Below are 19,690 nucleotides of genomic sequence, written 5' to 3'. Positions count from 1 at the left end.
CAGCTGAGACCGGGGGTGGGAGGAGAGGGAGCAGGGCTGAGTGAGATACCGGGGCAGTTACCTCCAAGTTCAAAGCGCCGGTGATTCTCCCTTTGAGGATGTGATGGGTCCGCTGATATGAACTCAAAATGCCTGCGAAACAAAACACGACAACAAAACCCTGGTGGCACTGGGTCAGGCAGGAGGAGCAAGGGAGGGAAGTGGGAGGCAGGGCCTCGGGGAAATGCAGAGCAGCTCCTACAAGTCTCTGCTAGTTAGGGCTACCTCCCTGCTGCAGGATAAAACGAGATAAAGCTGGCAAGGGGAGGGTGGGGGGAGGAGGAGGGTGCACGAGGGATATATAAAAGGAGGGGACATTATTACTGTTACTGGAATAATTACATGAACCTGGGATTTTACATTCTCTCTTCATATATATATATATATATATATATATTTAAATTTCAGAGATGAAAGGAGGGAGAGAGAGAGAATCATTGATTGGCTGCCTCCTGCACACCCCACACTGGGGATCAAGCCTGCACCCTGGGCATATGCCCCAACCGGAAATCAAACTGTGACCTCCTGGTTCACAGGCCAAAGCTCAACCACTGAGCCATGTCAGCTGGGCGGATTTCACATTCTCTAATGGGAAATTCTGGGGACAGAAACTTCATCCTCTCTGCTCTGAGAATCTGGGCTAGAGGGATAGAGGTCAGAAGCAGATGCTCTCACCATGAGCATGTTTACATGCTGGAACGAGGCAGGGCAGGCCGCTGGTCAAAATGTCAGCTCCTGCTGTCCTGCCAACCTCCCAATCTGGGACTGTCTGCGCATGAGACTGACCACGTTAAAGCCGGACCTCACTTCCACCCCCGGCCATGCCCCTTTCTTGCTGTGAGAGGTGAGGAAGTTCCTTTCACCTTTTGGAGCTTTGCTTTCCCCATCCATCCGGGGAGAACTGTCCACCACTTGCCTGACCTCTCGGGCCATCTCCAAGTCCAGGAGGGAGCTCAGCACAGCCCATGTCTGGGCTGGGCACTCTGGCCCCTAACACCCACGCAGTCCCCTTCAGCCTGTTCCCCCCAAGCTGGGCAATTACCCAAGATGACCTGTGGGTGGTGCTCCTGATCACTAGGCACCATTCCCCTCAGCCTCCCAGGGGTGAGGGGGCCTGGGCCTACACTTGGGGAGTGAGTGTGTCTGTCTGTCTGTCTGTCTTCACCTCTGCTTCTCCTGATCCCCCAAAGCATTCTTTCATCCTTTCACAGAGTCGCTCCGCTTTCACCGGTTTTATGTACATTGGGTTTTGCTTAAGATTTCATTGGGAAAGGATTCTGTTACAGAAGAAAACTAGAATCTGAAAACAAATGGTTAGTTGGAGGGCACTGGACTCGGCCTTCTGTTGACGTGCTGTTCCTTTAGACCAGCGGTTCTCAACCTGTGGGCCGCGACCCCTTTGGGGGTCGAATGACCCTTTCACAGGGGTCGCCTAAGACCATCGGAAAACACATATATAATTACATATTGTTTTTGTGATTAATCACTATGCTTTAATTATGTTCAATTTGTGACAATGAAATTGGGGGTCACCACAACATGAGGAACTGTATTAAAGGGTCGCAGCATTAGGAAGGTTGAGAACCACCGCTTTAGACAGAGCAGCGCTGGCAGAAGCAGGGGTGAGAAGCCTGCCCTCCCTCCCTGCACCCCGAGAGCTAAGCCTTTGGACAGCACCTGCTGGGGCCCCTGGAGCCCAGGTGTGAAAACTAATACCCAAGAGGCAGCTCTGCAAGAGGCAGATGCCAAAAACCAGGGAAAGATCAAATGACTAGAGGCTTAAGGGTACCCTGAGGGCCTTGGCTGCCCCCACACCCTCCCCCGCTGAGGTCCTGGGGGCAGACACAGCATCTCCCATCCCTGAGCCTGGGGGCGGGGAGCGCTGGGCGGGGTCGGAGGGCATCTTACCTTTCCTCAGCATGAAAGGCTGAGCCAGAGGGGGGATGGTCCAGAAGTCATCACTATCCAGGCTGCGCAGACACTGCACCGGGACGGTGGCCGACTGGCCAAAGTCGACGAACAAGACCACAGCCCAGGTATCCACCCTGTCCACTACCCAGCACCTGGCCAGGGGAGGGAGGAACGAAGGGCTGTTCCACCTGGTGGCATGCACAGCGGTCCTTCACCAAGAGGTTCAGAGGTCAAGGCTAACGGAGCAGAGTTTCCCTGGTTCTCCCCTTCCTCGGGCAGAGAAGTGATCGTAGTCACAGATCTCGGGAGAGGAAGCAGCAAGAAAGAAACCAGAGTCCCGAGGAGGGAGAAGGGAAGGAGTGTCTGTCCGCCGGCCTCTCTCACACTGTCCAGCCTTAGGCCGTCCACCCCTGCCGGGCACATACCTGTTCCAGGCCCGGCCGTACGTGCCCAGGTGGTACTCGGCCAGGCAGCGGGCCCCGCGCTGCACGGCTGCGTCCTGCAGGTAGGGCTGCTGCTCCTCCGCCTCGGCCAGGGTGCTGAAGAGCGCCTGCATGTTCTGGTGCAGAGTCTGCAGGTGGCACCCATGCACGGGCCTCACTGCCTGCAGCACGTCCCACACCTGGCTCTGCAGACGTCCCCTGCTAGGCCAGCACCACTGATCGGCCCCCAGGGAACCAAGGTCCAGGCGGGAGAGAGGAAGACTCGGGACCCAGGGGTTAGAACGCACTCGTCCGGACTGGACGCCGCCGCTGACCGGCCCATCACCACACCCACCCCGGGAAGGCCCTGCGAGGAGGCGCTGAGCCCACGCGGGCCACCAACAAGCCCATACCTCCGTGACGTGCATGGCCCAGAAGAACGGGGTCCGAGGGACAATGCTGGTCACCAGCAGCCCCACGTCCCCGCCCGTGTGGCAGACGGTGGCCAGCCAGCCCAGGTCGCGGAAGCATTCCCTCAGGAGCGGCACCAGGAAGGAGCCTCTGGGGGAAGAGCCGTGGGACACGGGGTGAGCGAGTGAACAAGGTGACCAACCTGGTCCTGGAGGATGCGGGGCAGGGCCAGGCAGGAGGGCCACCCTGGGTCAGGTCCGCCCCTCCAGGGAGGGGTGAACGCAGAACGCAGAAGGAAGGCAGCACCAGGGCAGGGGGAGGGGGGAGGGGGAGGGAGGGGGGAAGGGGGAGATTGGGAAGGGGCGGGTCCTGGAGGAAAACAAACACACACCCAGGCTCCCACAGACAGGTCGGCCCTCACTGGGCAGACGACCTGAAGCAAGGGGTGGACTGTCCAAAACCCAGGACACGTTTTCAATCCCCAAATCGCTCCTCCTGTGTCTACTTCATGCCCAACTCCCGCCTCCCACCCACTAACTCCATCCCGAAGGCACCCGTGTGGCCAGCAAGGCAGACCTGCTGCCGTGGAAAAACACACAAACCACTCGTCCTACAGCATGTTCCCGCTCGAGATGATCCCGGCATCTCTGACACTACGAATGGCGTCCACTGTTAAAGCAGACGATGTGGTGGGCATGATGGCCTCATGGGACCCGGGGTGGGGGACAGTCACAGGCCTTCACTGTCCCAAAACGGACACAGATTTTCGTAGGTCCCTGTGGGTCTGGTGCCGGAGCTCCTGAGAACTTAACTCCCGCACGGGGACCACCCCTACCACCCTCTAGGGACGGAATGCTGTGTGCAGGCGCCCGCTTGCTCTGGTGGGCCCTGCGCCCCTCCACTGACCTCATTTCCATGGGGACTGCAAATAAGGGCGTCCTCGGCCTCGCTGTCTCTCGGGGGTCACTGGGAGCTTTGGGGGTGAGCTGGAGATAAGCTGGAGAGCAGGAGACTGAGTCTTGGAGGCACCAGAGCTGCCCCTGCCCCCCAAGACGCCCTGGCCCCACCCTCAGAGGTAGGACAGGATGGGCCACTCGGCCGCGTCCTTCCACGCCTCAGCCTCTAGTCCAGCAGTTCTCAACCTTCCCAATGCCCCGTGACCCTTTAATACAGTTCCTCATGTTGTGACCCCCAACCATAAAATTATTTTCGTTGCTACTTCATAACTGTCATGTTGCTACTGTTATCAATCGTCATGTAAATATCTGATACGCAGGATGTGTTGTCATTGCTCGCGACCCACAGGTTGAGAACCGCTGCCCTATATCTTCAGCTGGGTGGGGAGGGTGTGCTGCCTGACAGTCATTAATCAGGAGAGCATCCCGGAGGAATAAACAGGGTATTTCCCCCACGGAGAGGCCCACGGGGGGCAGAGCTGAAAGGGGGGCTGGGAGAACTGAGTCAGGCGTTGCGAAGACACGTCCTGGGGACACAGGATCTCACCAGCGATTTCGGCAAATCCTCGCCGGGAAGGCCTCTGCGACACCTAGGGAGGAGACACAGCACGGCTCAGGCGCGGCAGCCGTTACTCTATCGATCTGTACGTTGAGTCGCTCCAAATGGACTTGGAGGCAAAGTGTCACAGTCCCTGCACTGCCGCCGGCGCCCGCTGAGTCTGACACCCACCCACCCACTCACGCTCTTTCTCGCTTGGACCCTGAGCCAACCAGGAGAAGACGCTCAGAAACAGGGGACGGGGGGCAGGCGGCTGCAGGGGGGCTCCCGCAGGACTCACAGTCCCAAAGGCCAGACGCGGAGCCTGGGGGGGTCCCTGCTGGACCTTCTTCTGGGGGCGGGGGGGGCGGAGAAGAGGTGGGAATGGTTACACTGGAAGCCGGGTTCCGTGGAGACAGAAAGGTCTGGGTGCCCTGCGCCTCCCTACAGCCTTGCAGCCCCCAACCCACGCTGGCTCCCCTCTCCACTGTCCTCGCCTGGAAAACACGCACCCCTGCTTAGAGCCATGTCTCTGCCCGCCCTGCTGCTCCCCTGCTCTGGCCACTGACCGCTGTGGCCCATTCTCTCCTGGACACACGCTACAGTCCCACCTGAGCCCCTCGTAAGCTTCCTTTCCGCTTCGCCAAACGGACGACTTCACGCCTCTTCAGACCCACCCCACTCCCCACCCCACCGACGAACCTGCCTCTTTACCAGGTGAAAACTGGAAGCAGTGGGACGGGAGATCCCCTCCTTTCTCCATGCAAGCCCCTAGCCCGCCCTCTCCGCCATCCCTCCTGGTGCCCGGCCACCAGGTACCTGCCCTAACACTCTGGGTCTCGCACTGTGGCCACCAGCTACCTGCCCTAACACTCTGGGCCTCGCACTGTGGCCACCAGGTACCTGCCCTAACGCTCTGGGCCTCGCACTGTGGCCACCAGGTACCTGCCCTAACGCTCTGGGCCTCGCACTGTGGCCACCAGGTACCTGCCCTAACGCTCTGGGCCTCGCACTGTGGCCACCAGCTACCTGCCCTAACGCTCTGGGCCTCGCACTGTGGCCACCAGCTACCTGCCCTAACGCTCTGGGTCCCGCACTGTGGCCACCAGGTACCTGCCCTAACGCTCTGGGCCTCGCACTGTGGCCACCAGGTACCTGCCCTAACGCTCTGGGCCTCGCACTGTGGCCACCAGGTACCTGCCCTAACGCTCTGGGCCTCGCACTGTGGCCACCAGGTACCTGCCCTAACGCTCTGGGCCTCGCACTGTGGCCACCAGGTACCTGCCCTAACGCTCTGGGCCTCACACTGTGGCCACCAGGTACCTGCCCTAACGCTCTGGGCCTCGCACTGTGGCCACCAGGTACCTGCCCTAACGCTCTGGGTCCCGCACTGTGGCCACCAGGTACCTGCCCTAACGCTCTGGGCCTCGCACTGTGGCCACCAGCTACCTGCCCTAACGCTCTGGGCCTCACACTGTGGCCACCAGCTACCTGCCCTAACGCTCTGGGCCTCACACTGTGGCCACCAGGTACCTGCCCTAACGCTCTGGGCCTCACACTGTGGCCACCAGCTACCTGCCCTAACACTCTGGGTCTCGAACCCTCTCGCCTTCTCAAGGACAGCAGCCCTGGGGGCGTGCCCTCTTCCTCCCCCATGGCTCTCCCTCTCCTGTGGACGCCTTCCACCAGGAACGTGCCCCGTTACCCATGTTTGAGACCCTGGCTTGACCGCACTCCCCTCTAGCTGCCAGCTTCCCCTGCTCCGTCGCTGGCAGGGCTGTCTCCTGTCTGCTTCCCCACCTGACACTTCCCTGCAGCACAGTCCAATGAGGCCGCCTTGAAACCGCTCGCACAGGGTCAGCATGACCTGCGAGCTGCTGCATCCTCATGTTCTCCGCGCTGAGCTCACGGGCAGTATTCCACCCCTCCCCCCCCCTTTCTAGAAACACTGCTCCCCTGGCCTTCCTTGACATTGCACACGTCGGTCTTCCTTATCTTTCACTGGCTGGCCCTCTAATATATTTTAATTGGTTTCAGAGAGGAAGGGAGAGGGGGAGAGGGATAGAAGCATCAATGATGAGAGAGAATCATTGACTGGCTGCCTCCTGCACGCCCCGCACTGGGGATCAAGCCCACAACCCAGGCATGTGCCCTGACTGGGACTCGAACTGTGACCTCCTGGCTTATAGGTCAACGCTCAACCACTGAGCCACGCTGGCCAGGCTGACTGGCTGGCCCCTGAAGGAGCCGACCCAGTCAATGCCGGCCAAGCCCAGGAATTGATCCTCTCTTCCATCTACCTTCTCTCCAAGGTCCTCTCCAGTTCTGTGGTTTTGGGAATCAACAGACTAACACAAAATCAGACCTCCAGCCTTAATCGCTCTCTGGAATTCAACTCAAATATAGAGATGTCTACTCCATCGGACAACTAAGAGGTACACGAACACAGCAGGTCTAACCAGACCCTGCACAAGCCAGCTCTCTCGACCTCACAAATTACATCATATCTACCCAGTGGCTCAGGCCAAGTTCATCTCTCTCCCTGGCTTCCCTACATCAAACTCATCAGCAAGCCAAGCCACCTCTTCTTCCAAAACACACCAGAACCCACGGACTCCTCCCTGTGTGTATCTGCCGCCAGGATACAAGCTACTGCCACCTCGGACCATAGCAACAGTGTCCACAGAGTTCCTGCTGCCACCCTGGCCCCAGAATCCAGTCGCCACCCAGCAGATACGATCTTTCACCAACAAAAATTCAATTCACATGACTCCCCCGATTAAATCCTTCCAGCATCTTCCCATTGTGCTTGAAAGTAAAACCCAGCCTCGTGGGCTCCTCGAGGATGCCACGCTAGGAGCCTCCTTCCCACGGGCTCCTCTCTGCCCACTGCCCCTCCTCCCGCCGCATCACACCCCGGGGCCTTTGCAGGTTTTGTGGCTTGAAATTAAGTGTTCTTCCTGTCTTTGCAGGATGGGCTCTGATTTGTCCATTCAGATCTCAGGTGAGACGTCACTTCCTCACAAAGAGGCCCCCCCTAAAAAACCATGTAAAGAGGTGAGGCCCCTCACATTCATCACATCAGCTTATTTCAATTAGTGCGTAGGGCCGGCATTTTCTTATTTATTGGTTACTGTAGGTCTCTTCCCACTGGAGCATAAATATCATGAGAATAAGAATCACATTTGTCTTCTGACAATTACACGGAGGTAGCCGGGGGCCTAGCACGCTCCCCAGCGCCTATTCAGCTCTCGGTAAACAGATGTGGGGTGAACGGGTGGATGGGGTGGATGGCTGGATTAATGGAAGGGATACGAGGAGGAGGAAAGGGGAGAATAAGAGAGCGGGAGGGCGGGAGAGAGGGAGAAAGGAAGGAAGGAGAAGTTATGAACTCCTGGGGCAAGCTTTAACTCTCTCAGCCTCGGCCTCCTCTTCTCCTCCACGAGTCACATCTGCACGGATGTGAAGATGCACTCGAGCTCGTGTTGGTTCAGGACGCGACATGAAGAAGGTGCTGAACAGACCGGAGCCGGATGAGAATATGGTCACAGGTGCACGTCGCCCAGAAACAAGCCTCAGACGCCAGGGTGCGCGTGTCACAAAGGCGGCCCCGGGAGCGACAGAGAGCGGGGCAGCACCTCAATCTCTGCCAAACCGGACGGCTTAAATTAAGTTCCATCGTTGCTACGAGCACAGGGACCCTCACGCCCAGAGCAATCCACTCCTGGTTGCAGAACTGACAGGGCCCCTTCACTGTGGGCTAGCGACTTGCTCCTCATCTGCAGGACGGGAGAGAAACAGCACGGGCTGCTGGGACTGAGTTCGCACAGCAACGCCCTTCGCAAGAAGCCTGCAGAGCGAGCCCTCCGCAGCGGCTCACTCCCCGTCAACCACGGAGACCAGTCCGACCTGCATGTGAAACCTTCGGCCCCACCTGTGCGCCTGCAGCGAGACAAGGTGGCCGTGCAAACACCTGCCCCCCAAGCCAAGCACAGGTGACTGTTTATTTAAAATCTCTTACGGCAGCCCCGAGTACCAATCCCGAGAACCAATTCTCAGCGGCGGCTTGAAGCTAAAAATCATCATCAATATGTAAACATGTTAAACCGTTCTTGTCTAATTATTACTCCCTAATGATTTCAGAGATAAACATAACAAGCCTTTTTTGACAGTTTGTGAAATTAAGTTTCAGAGGAAAACATGTCATTATCATCCAGCCACCGTAGCATGTCGCCCAGAAACAAGCCTCAGACGCCAGGGTGTGTGTGTCACAAAGGTGGCCCCCCGGGAGCGACAGAGAGCGGGGCAGCATCTCAATCTCTGCCAAACCGGACGGTTTAAATTAAGTTCCATCGCTGCTACGAGCACAGGGACCCTCATGCCCAGAGCAATCACCAGCTGTGAACGGGCGCTTTACTTTGTTCTGGGCACTGCTACCAGCTGGCCAAGTGTCCTAAGGGGCAGCAGACTCCAGAACGATGCCGGCGAGTCTGAGCAGTGGGAGAGAAGACACAGGGCACACAAAGGTCAGTAGCCAGAAAGCCCTGGGGTGGGTGGGGGTCCACTGGCTCCCCTACACTAGGGGTGGGAACGACTGGCCATGTGGACCCACGGGCCCGCCCCCCACACACACCATGAGGCCCGCAAAGTCATGCGGTCTGGCCCTGCCAAGGCATGAGGAGTTCATTAAGTGTGTGGCCGAATAGAGCAGGTTGATTTCTGAGCTGATCATTTTGTGGGGCCCGAGAATGATGTTACACGGTAAATATCCAAATGGCCCTTTGGCGGAAACAAGGTTCCCCACCCCTGCCAGACACACACCAGGGAGAAGCCCTCGGGCCACTGCTCAGCAGGGGTGCAGGCCTCACCCGGAGCAGTGGGAGCAGTGGCAGCTTCCCTGCCCGCGGCCTCTGGGTCGACTGCTGCTGGTCACTCGGGGCCAGGGGCTTCGAAGGCCTCTCACCCTACCCAGGGAACCGCGCGAGGGCCACCGGAAGGGCGTTTCTTTCTTTCTTTCTATCTATCTCTTCCTCCTTTTCCTCCCTTCCTCCCTCCCTCTCCCCTTTCTTCTCTCTAAAATCATAAAAATATATCCTACAGGAGGATTAAAAACACAACACAAAAACAAAGACAACCATTTCAGGATTCTGGAAACTGACCAGAAACATACAACAAATTGAGAGTGTCTATTTTTAAAGTTTGCTCAGTGGTTAGGGCGTCGGCCCAGACTCAAGGGTCTCAGGTTCGATTATGGTCAAGGGCATGTAACTCCATTTCAGGCTTGATTCCCAGGCCTCCTCTCTCACACTGATGTTTCTCTCTCTCTCTCTCTCCCTCCCTCTCCCTGGCTCCCTCCCATTCTCTAAAAATCAATGGGAAAAAAATATCCTTAGGTGGAGGATTAACAACAACAACAACAACAACAAAAAGTTTCCCTAATTTCATCCACAGCCCCCTGATGAGGAAGCACCAGCCCCCAGGGCATGGAGAGCCTGGAACAAGTACCTGCAGCTCCTGGGGCCTCGGGGCCCCGTCAGGCGGCCTCTTGGGAGAGCGTCTGCTGGAATTCACATACAGTTTCCGACTGTGGAAGAGCTTCCCATTCAGCTCCTGGATAGCCAGCGCCACTCTCTGCACGGAGCCCAGGTCCACAAACGCGAAGCTGCGAGGAAGGACACAGGGCAGCTCTGAGCGCGTCGCAGGCCAGAGGCCAGAGGCCAGAGCTGCAGGAGGCAGCCAAGCCCAAACACAGGTGCTCTCCTCCCCTTCCAGCCAGAGGGGGGCGCTGCAGACACACAAACAAGTCACTGAGGCCCAGGCTTGGGCTGGGCTGAGCAGCAGGGATCAGGGGACATGTGTGCGTGCCCTGACCAGTTTGGCTCAGTGGCTAGGGCAGGGTGGGCAAACTTTTTGACTCAAGGGCCACAATGGGTTCTTAAACTGGACCGGAGGGCCGGAACAAAAGCATGGATGGAGTGTTTGTGTGAACTAATATAAATTCAAAGTAAACATCATTACATAAAAGGGTACGGTCTTTTTTTTCAATAGTTTTATTCATTTCAAACGGGCCGGATCCGGCCCGCGGGCCGTAGTTTGCCCACGGCTGGGAGCGTCGGCCTGTGGACTGAAGAGTCCCGGGTTCGATTCCGGTCAAGGGCATGTACCTTGGTTGTGGGCACATCCCCAGTGGGGAGTGTGCAAGAGGCAGCTGATCGGTGTTTCTCTCTCATCGATGTTTCTAACTCTCTACCCCTCTCCCTTCCTCTCTGTAAAAAATCAATAAAACATATTTTTTTAAAAAAGAAGACGTGTGTGCGTTGACTCTGCCGCTAAACACCATCTGGCTGCATAGGGCTGGGGTTTCTTTCCTACTATGCCCCCCAAAGGTCAAAGCACTCTTACTGCCCTGGAAATAAGAAAGGGGAAAGATGAGCAGGCCCAGTTTCCAGGGGCAACCAGGCTAAGGATGGTTTGGTCATCTACCTCAAGTCAGGAAACAGAGCAAGGATGTTACAAAAAATAAACCCAGGCCTCTGGACTCCTAGACCAAGGCTGCGTGGGCAAGACAAGCCCAGGGGGGCTTCCAGATGTCACTGGGCCAAGTCCCAGTGGGTGTGGGCCTGGGAGCTCAGCGGCCGGTCTGCAATGTCCGTGCACCAGCAGAACGGACCAAAAGGAAAGGAGTCGCTTCCCAAGGAAAACACAGGAAGTGCAGTCCTTACCATCTGTAGCCACTCTGGACCCTGTGGACACGGAGAGGGTTGAAGTCCTTCAGCAGGTACCGAATTTCCTCCTACAAAGGCGGGGTTTGCAAGAGAGAGAGACCCAGAGACAAACGTTACAACGGGTTCTCCAGGTTTCAGACCCCCAACCAGCCAATCTGTAACCACCGGAACACATACTTCACGGAAAGCCTCTGATGCACCCTGCGTGCCGGGTTTGTGCTGAGCGATGCAGATACAGAGGCAAGAAAGACAGGTCCTGCCTCCCAATGAAGCTCCTCGGCCCAGCGGGGCTACAGACAAGACAGTCAAGCGAACAGACCCCGGGGCAGAGTGGCGTCTGAGTAAGAGAGGTGCAGGCCAGGGGCGGGCAGGGCTTTGTCCCCGCTCAGCCTCCCCCCAAACTGCTCACGCACCTTCTTTGCAAGTCTCCCGCCCCCTTTCCTCACGGTAGCCTGGCCTCCGCTGCGCCCAGGGCTCCGGTCACCTTCCCCCTCTCTGGGCATTTCTCCCCACCTGCTCTCAGCCCTTCCTCCTCCTCTGCCCTCCGGCTGCCTCCCTTCCCAGTGGCTCCTCCTTCCACTGGGCTAGCTGGGGCCCCTCATTCCACACACACACCACCCCCTTTCTGTGAGCGACCTCTCCAGGGCCCTGCTGGCCTTCTGAGCTACACCCTCCTTTTCCTCTTTCCTGCCACACCATCTCCTCCTAACGCCTGTGTCTTCTCTGCCCGCTCCCTCCTAACTGCCCGCAGTCTGGCTCCTGCCCGGCTAAAAATGCTTTCTTTTTTTTTTAATTTTGCTTTTTTGTTTGTCTTGTTAGTCCTCACCACGAGGGAGTGGGAAGGAGGGAGGGAGGGAGAGAGAAACATCTATGTGAGAGCGTCACATGGATAATTGCCTCCCGCACACGGGGCAGGATCAAACGCGTGACCCAGGTACATGCCCTTGACTGAGAATGGAATCCACGGTGCACAGGCCAACACTCTAACCACTGAGCACACCAGCCAGGACGAAAGGCTTTCTTTACGGTCCCGATGTCTCCCACTGCCCACCGGGAAGCGTGCTTGCAGGCCTCCGCTCGACTCCTACGTTCACCTCTCCTCACAGCCTCCTCCCTGCTTCCCTCCCAGCACACACACCATAATAGAAAAAAACATTTTTTACCTAGGAAATTCTATTTTGGAAAAAATGTGTGACATTTCTACCATCTTCTTTTAAAAGCAGCTTTTACCCATCTAAAGTCACTTTGCTGGGTGAGGAAATTAGACATACATTATGTATAACTCATTTTTCTCAGTCCTCATGTTTATATTACATTCAAATTCCAATTTTCTAATTTGCTTTTACTTTTAAATATTTAATGTTTATTACACATGAATCTACAAGATGCTGAGCAACATGCAATTTGTCAGGACAAGCAATATGTGCTTAGCATTTTCCGTTTATAAGGCACTTTCACCCACCTTATTCCATTTGATCTTTAAAATTATGCCCTGACCGGTTTGGCTCAGTGGATAGAGCGTCAGCCTGCAGACTCAAGGGTCCCGGGTTCGATTCCAGTCAAGGGTATGTACCTGGGTTGCGGGCACATCCCCAGTAGGGGGTGTGCAGGAGGCAGCTGATCAATCTTTCTCTCTCATCGATGTTTCTAACTCTATTCCTCTCCCCTCCTCTCTGTAAAAAAATCAATTAAAAAATATTTCTATAAAATTACCCTGTAAAGTACACATTATTATTGTCCTCATTCTCAGAAGCATACAATAAGGATCAGAGAGGCTAAGTGACTTCCCTAAGACTACACAGCCAATGTAGAGTCAGGATTCGAACCCAGGGACTCTAACTTCAAACCCTACATTCTTTTCATTCTCTGCAAAACCTCAGCTGTCTTCTTTCTAGGTTTTACCATTATTAAAGTAAAGTAGGAAACTACTTCATATTTTTGTATCTTCTATAGCAGGTGTCAGGAAACCACATCCTCAAGCCAAATCCAACCTACCACCTTTTTCTCAATAAAGTTTTATTGGAACACAGCCACACACGTTCGTTTACTTATTGTCTAGGCTGCTTTCAGGCTACTACCCCAGAGTAGAGTATTTGCGACAGAGGTACATGATCTGCAAAGCATAAAATATTTACTATCTGACTCTTTGCGGAGAAAGTCCGCCAAGCCCTGTTCCCTAGCAATGGTTCTCAGTGCTGCCTGCAAATGAGATTCTGCTGGACAGTTACTTTTCTTTGGGGTTGGGATTAAAGCATCAATATTTTTTAAAAGCTCCCCAGATGGTTTTAATGTGCAGCCAAGGTCAAACATTACGGTTCAATGGTATCGAGCAGATACAGGAAGTAACTACTTTTCAGAAAATGTGCTTGAGGGTGAGAGGAGAGAAAAACCACCACCACCACCACCACCACCACACACACACACACAAAGGCAAAATACAAAACCCTGCCAACATCTTTCCATCCATTGGGACTTGAACCAATGCTCTCAGTGAGGCCAGCCCATCAGCAAACGCTGTTACTGTTAACAGTTGTCATTAGGGACTCCTGAAATCTGAAGACATGCCCTAACTATGACTTTCTGCCCCTTATACGGTAGTTGTCCCCCCTTATCCACGGATGTATATTCCAAGACCCCCAGTGGATGGCTGAAACGGCAGGCAGGACCAAGCCCTATATACTATACTGTTTTTTCCTATACATACATCTACACTGATAAAAGCCTATGTGGTCATCATGCCCTCACACCGTGATGCCCCCACGCCGTGATGCCCTCACGCCGTAACAACCCATCACCAGGAGGCTGCGTGCGCGGTGAGGTACGCGGGTGGGCGGGGACTTGACGCTGCGTGTGCAGTGCGGAGGCGGGACCCCCGCTCCAGCCTACCTCTTTGGAGCAATCCATCGAGGAGCCCTGGGTGAGTGGGCTGGGCCTACCTCTTTGGGGAGATCGATCGTGGGGCTTCCACACTATGAGAGGGCACAGGCCAGACTGGGGAAACCTCCCCCGCCCAGTGCACAAATTTCGTGCACCGGGCCTCTAGTACCTATAATAAAGTCTAATCTATAACTAAGCATAATAAGAGATTAACATATAGCCCGGTTGGCATGGCTGAATGGTCGAGTGCCTACCTAGGAACCAGGAGGTCACAATTCAATTCCCAGCTGGGGCATATGCCTGGGTTGCAGGCTCAATTCCCAGTAGGAGACATGCAGGGGGCAGCTGATCAATGATTCTCTCTCATCATTAATGTTTCTCTCTCTCTCTCCCTCTCTGAAATCAATAAAAATATATACTTTTAGAAAAGATTAACATATACTACTATAATAGAACAATTATAACAATATACTGTAACAAAAGACATACAAATGGCCAATAAGCATATTGGCCATTACTTAAGCAGATGCTCATTACTTAAGGCAGCGGTTCTCAACCTGTGGGTCGCCAACCTGTGGGTCGTGACCCCTTTGGGGGTCGAACGACCCTTTCACAGGGGTTGCCTAAGACCATCGGAAAACACATATATCATTACATACTGTTTTTGTGATTAATCCCTATGCTTTAATTATGTTCAATTTGTAACAATGAAAATACATCCTGCATATCAGATATTTACGTGACGATTCATAACAGTAGCAACATTGCAGTTATGAAGTAGCAACGAAAATAATTTTATGGTTGGGGGTCACCATAACATGAGGAACTGTAGTAAAGGGGTCGCGGCATGAGGAAGGTTGAGAACCACTAACTTAAGGAAATCAAAACCACAATGAGATACCACCTCACAGCCACTAGATGGCTATAGTAAAAAAGACACCTTTGGCGAGAAAGTGGAGAAATTGGAATGCTCATGCATTGCTGGTGCCACTATAAAATGGAACAACTGTTTTGGAAAACAGTTTGGTAGGTCCTCAAAAAGTTAACCATAGAGCTGTCATGTGAGCCAGTAATGCCACTCCTAGGTATACATACCCAAGAGAAATGAAACATATGTTCACACAAAAGCTTGTACACCCATGTTCAGAGCAGCACTATGCATAACAGCCAAAAAGTGGAAACAACCCAAATGTCACTGAATGATGAGTTGATAAACACACTGTGGTATATCCACGTAATAAAATATCATTCAGTCATAAAAAGGAGTGAAGTGCTGAGATGTGCTAGAACGTGGATGGACCCGGAAACATGCTACGTGAAGGAAAACACGACATGCCACACGCTTTATGATTTCACTTCTATGAGATGTCCAGACAGGCAACTCCACAGAGACAGGAAGTAATTCATGGTTTCCAGGGACCGGGAGGAAGGGGAGGGTAATGGGTATGGGATTTATTTGGGAGAAAATGAAAATGTTCTTGAATTCAGATGTTGGCACAACCTTGTGCGTATACTAAAAGCCACTGAAATGGAATGTGATTTATATCTCAGTTTTTTAAAATGTTAATACAATGAAAAAAGATGCTGGCTACTAATTGTGATGAGTAACAGATCCTCCTGCATCTCTGACCCACAACTTGCATCTTCTACCAACAGCCATGAGACTAATCTGTTGATTTGCAAGGAGAGTCAAGTCACAGTTCTCAACAGGACATTTAGGACTTTCTTTCTAGAATACGACTCCGTGAGCGGAAGTCTTTGCTAGGAGGCTGGGCTGTGTCCACAGGTCTGTGGGAGAGGCTGGCTGTTTCCTGTGGAAGGGCCGGGGGCCAAAGGCCAGGTGCTGGCTTTGAAGTAGGCTCTCCTCCAAAACAGGGTGCGCTGGTGATTCGGAGAGGAGCGATAGAAATCCTCAGAGAGTTCTGCCTTCAAGCATTAAGAGGGTTTCTATTTTGAAGGCTGCCTTCACCAGGCCTTGCCTCTCGGCACCTTGCCTCCCCGACCACCGACCACCGCAGGACCTGCCTGCAGGGGCTCCTGTCCCCTGCTGCTGTCCGGTAGCAGGTTCTGCCAGCCCACCAAGGAGAGGAAGGGGAATCAGGTGCCAAGAATCCCCCACCGACCCCTCTGATTGAATATGATTTCATTTATTGGGTCAACAGAAATGACTCCGTTCTGTGTTCCAATATCATCATCTTCTCCCTTTGTCAGATTAAAAAAAAAAAAAAACACCCATAATAGATCCGCTTTTATTATGGGCGAGTTATTTACATGTCTTATCGATTATGTGGTTTGGTACTTGGGGGCAACGAGATATGGATTCCGCTCTTGGCTGACCTCACTAGTCTGTGCACTTGGACCTCTCACAGAACTCGGCAGCCTCACCTCCAGGGTGAAGGAACACCCACCGCCCAGAGTTATTACACGAACGTAACAAAACCACACGAATGAAGCATTTAGCCTATTTCCTGGCGCGTGCCTGGTAATTAAAATATAGTAAGTGGTGTGAAAGGAATAAAATACAGCCTGGGCAGAGAGGACGGAGTTTCACTGACTGGCAAGGGGGCACGGAGAACAGGGAGCTTCTGAAAATGTTTAGCTTGCAGCAGGGGCCCCACAAAGATGCTTTCTCTCATCCTCCCACCTCTGAGCTCCCTGAGGGTCAAGACTCGGCTTTGTCTCTAGTGTGCTTGCTCAACTCCAAGCACGTTATTTTGCACACAGTAGATGCTCCCCCAAAAGGTCAGGGGATACTTCAATTCAGGAGATTACACTTCCATTTTCCTTCCCTCTGAACTTCAGATGTACTTATTACAAATTTTAAATACTTGTGTGATGGCCGAAACCGGTTTGGCTCAGTGGATAGAGCGTCGGCCTGCGGACAGAAGGGTCCCAGGTTCGATTCCGGTCAAGGGCATGTACCTGGGTTGCGGGCACATCCCCAGTGGGAGATGTGCAGGAGGCGGCTGATTGATGTTTCTCTCTCATCGATGTTTCTAACTCTCTATCTCTCTCCCTTCCTCTCTGTAAAAAAATCAATAAAATATTAAAAAAATAAATAAAAAAATAAATACTTGTGTGATTCTATAATTATTTCAGGTTTGTTCACTCAGCCTCCCCAAATAGACAGTGAGACCCCTGGGTTCAAAAATCCTCGTGCTAACATTCTAAGTGTCACAGCCACTGACTCCACAGGTCCGTTCCCAAGTGAACTGGGTGCAGGTTTTGGCTGAGACCCGACTGCTCCCCGTGCCCGATGGACGGGCACCTGAACTCTAATGAGGCCCCTCCCTGAAAACAAGCCGCCTCACTGCAGCCCTCCGCCCACCCAGAGCAGAGTGGGGTGACCGGCCGCCCCGGTTCACGTGGGAGGAGTGGGGACGAACCGCGCAAGAGGCCACAACCGGGAAAGTCCAAGGCAAACGGGGAGGAGGTGGTCCGCCCAGTCCCCACCTGTGACTGCGTGCACGCTCATCGCTCTAAAATGTCGTTAAAGCTGGTGACGCTCAGCCGCTGGCCGATTAATGTCACGTGGGGGAGCCCGCAAAGGAGAAGCAGCGGAAGGGAGAATACCTCAGAGATGTCCAGAGGAAGGTTGCCAACATACACCTCGGTCTCCCTCTTCTTGAATCCTAAGAAGGAAAACAGCATGAAGACGGCAGGTGTCAGGTGAGAAGGTTCAAAGGAGGGGAGGCATGTGATCAGTGACACATTTTCTTCCATGTGAACACCCCCCCGCCCCCAAGCATCCCTCCCCCTCGGAGCAATGATTGGCTACACCGCAGCCAGTGCTAAGAGGCCGGGGGTAAGTGCTGGCCGCGGACATCACTGCCTTCAAGGCGGCAGCTGGCTCGCTCTGTGGGGGACGGAGTCACCAGCATCCCTGGAAGCCAGTGCTTTCAATGAGATGTTATGGAGTGTCTGGGTCCAGGGGGTTGCGTTTCAGAGTTAACGTGAAGCAGGGGGAGGTGGAAAGGAATCCGGGCAGAGGGACCAGCACGTGCAGAGGCCGGGAGCTAGGAAAAGGCCTGGCGCCTGGGGGCAGCTGCATGTGGTTGGGAACCGCTCGCAGCTCGTGCGTGAGGGTGAACGTGAGGGAGGAGGCCAGGCCACATGGGGAAACCCGCTGGCTGGGAGGAGGAGAAGGTTGTCACCAGAGAGGTGACATCCACCTCTGGGTTTTAGAAAGACCGCTCTGCAGACAGGGGAGGGTGAAATGGAAGAGGGTCGGCGTTAAAGAGAAGCACAGAGTCAGCAGCAGCAAACGCAACAGTGACGGGGCCTGGGCCACGGCAGCACCGGGGGGACGTACAGCCACGTACACGGAAAGGTGGTGGCTGACGGGAGCAAGGGCAGGATCTAGGTGGGCCCCAAGTTCACGCAGGAACAGAAACCGAGGAGATGAAATAAGGTCCACGGACAGACGGAGGGTCCCAGCACCAACCGAGCCCCCAGGCTAACTCACGGAGAGGCTTCTGCTCCTCCATCACCCCCTTCTTCCCCGACGGTTCCGCTGCGGGTCGGTCACAGCTGCCCCAGAACCTGTCAAAACAGGTCTGTGTCTCACCTCCCAGGCCCGAACGCCAACAAAAGTCTGGGCATCGGCAGCAGGGCCCTGCCCCAGCCCCCCACCCCACCCCCTTTCTGACAGAGGGTCCCCCCCCCCCCCCGCCGCCCCGACTCAGGTTCCAAACCAGGAAGCCCTCCACGGGACCTTTGTCATTGCTAATCAACAGGCAAGAACTGCTGGGGGTGACCCCTGAGCTCCGGCACCGCGAGCAGGAAGAGAGGAAGGGAAGGCTCTGAGGAAGGAGCTTGTTGGTCACAAAAGGAAGTGACTTACATGCTGCAGCTTCTTCCCAACAGGATCTCCTGCAAAGCCAAGCAGCCGCGGTCAGAGGCGTGCCAGGACCTCCACCAGCACTTAGCTACCCAGGAGGGGCTGTGGCCGCCCCCAGGGGTCCGCGTACCCACCCCCAGCACCTCTGCAGGATTCCAGCCACCAGTTCCAATGTGGGGTCTCCACACCACCAAGCAACGCTCCGGACGTCAGCTGGCGTCCACCTCCGCTACTCAACGCTAACACCGTCTGCCTGGAAGGAGCCGGAGCGTCCGGAGGCGACGGGCTATGGTTATCAGCTGTGCTTCTGACCGGAGGTTCCCGAGACCTCCTCCTTGGGTTCGATCCGTTTGCTAGGGCGGCTCACAGATTTGCGCAGCCAGGTGGGAGAGAGGCATAAGGCGAGGTACGGGGAAAGGGTGCAGGGCTTGCAGGCCCTCCAGGCCAGCCGCTCTCCCCAAGCCGCCCCTTGCTCACCAGCCCAGAAGCCCTCCGCACCCTGTCCTTTGGGTTCCTATGGGCCTCATTACACAGGCAAGACTGACTATATCCTGGGCACTGGCAACTGGTTCAACCTCCAGCTTTTTTCCCCCTCCTCAGAGGAGGGGCAGAAAGAGGGGTGAACGAAGGGAAAACTGCACCCCTCTAATCATCTGGGTGGGTTCCCTGCCAACCAGCCCCCTTCCTCAGGGGCTTGCCAAAGTCACCCCATTCACATAACAGAAGATACCTTCACTGCTCTCCTCAGTTAGGCAATTCCAAAGGATTTAGAACAATGCGTTTTGAAAAACCCTCACCTAACTCTGGGGCCGTGTCACATATAGAAATGTTTTGATATTTGCAACCATAAAACAAAGACTTATATTTTTGATATTTATTTTATATATTTAAGTGCCATTTAACAAAGAAAAATCAACCAAAAAAATGAGTTCGCGTGTCACCTCTGACTCGCGTGTCATAGGTTCGCCATC

At 54.5% G+C, this 19,690-nt stretch overlaps 1 protein-coding gene across 2 annotated transcripts in view; it reads right to left on the bottom strand.

The window, feature by feature from the left end:
- TDRD10 (tudor domain containing 10) overlaps positions 1-19,690 on the bottom strand; it is a 20,737-nt gene extending 1,047 nt beyond the window's left edge. The window contains exons 1-12 of one of the 2 annotated variants that reach the window (XM_081112995.1): positions 18,863-19,690; positions 18,723-18,751; positions 18,345-18,421; positions 17,453-17,511; positions 11,000-11,070; positions 9,783-9,939; positions 4,287-4,329; positions 3,690-3,780; positions 2,786-2,933; positions 2,376-2,521; positions 1,948-2,102; positions 62-132 (exon numbers count right to left, since the gene is read on the bottom strand). In XM_081112995.1, coding sequence (XP_080969121.1) covers positions 62-132; positions 1,948-2,102; positions 2,376-2,521; positions 2,786-2,933; positions 3,690-3,780; positions 4,287-4,329; positions 9,783-9,939; positions 11,000-11,070; positions 17,453-17,511; positions 18,345-18,421; positions 18,723-18,724 — 1,020 coding nt within the window. In that variant the 5' untranslated portion in view covers positions 18,725-18,751; positions 18,863-19,690. Of the gene's footprint in view, positions 1-61; positions 133-1,947; positions 2,103-2,375; positions 2,522-2,785; positions 2,934-3,689; positions 3,781-4,286; positions 4,330-9,782; positions 9,940-10,999; positions 11,071-17,452; positions 17,512-18,344; positions 18,422-18,722; positions 18,752-18,853 lie in introns of both variants that reach the window. The other variant, XM_081112994.1, reaches the window with a different exon arrangement.

Source organism: Myotis nattereri (assembly GCF_964212035.1).
Source record: "Myotis nattereri genome assembly, chromosome: 18".
In the NCBI taxonomy this organism is placed as follows: domain Eukaryota; kingdom Metazoa; phylum Chordata; class Mammalia; order Chiroptera; family Vespertilionidae; genus Myotis; species Myotis nattereri.
The sequence above is the reverse complement of the archived record's forward strand: the minus strand, read 5'-3'. Positions and strand labels throughout refer to the sequence as shown.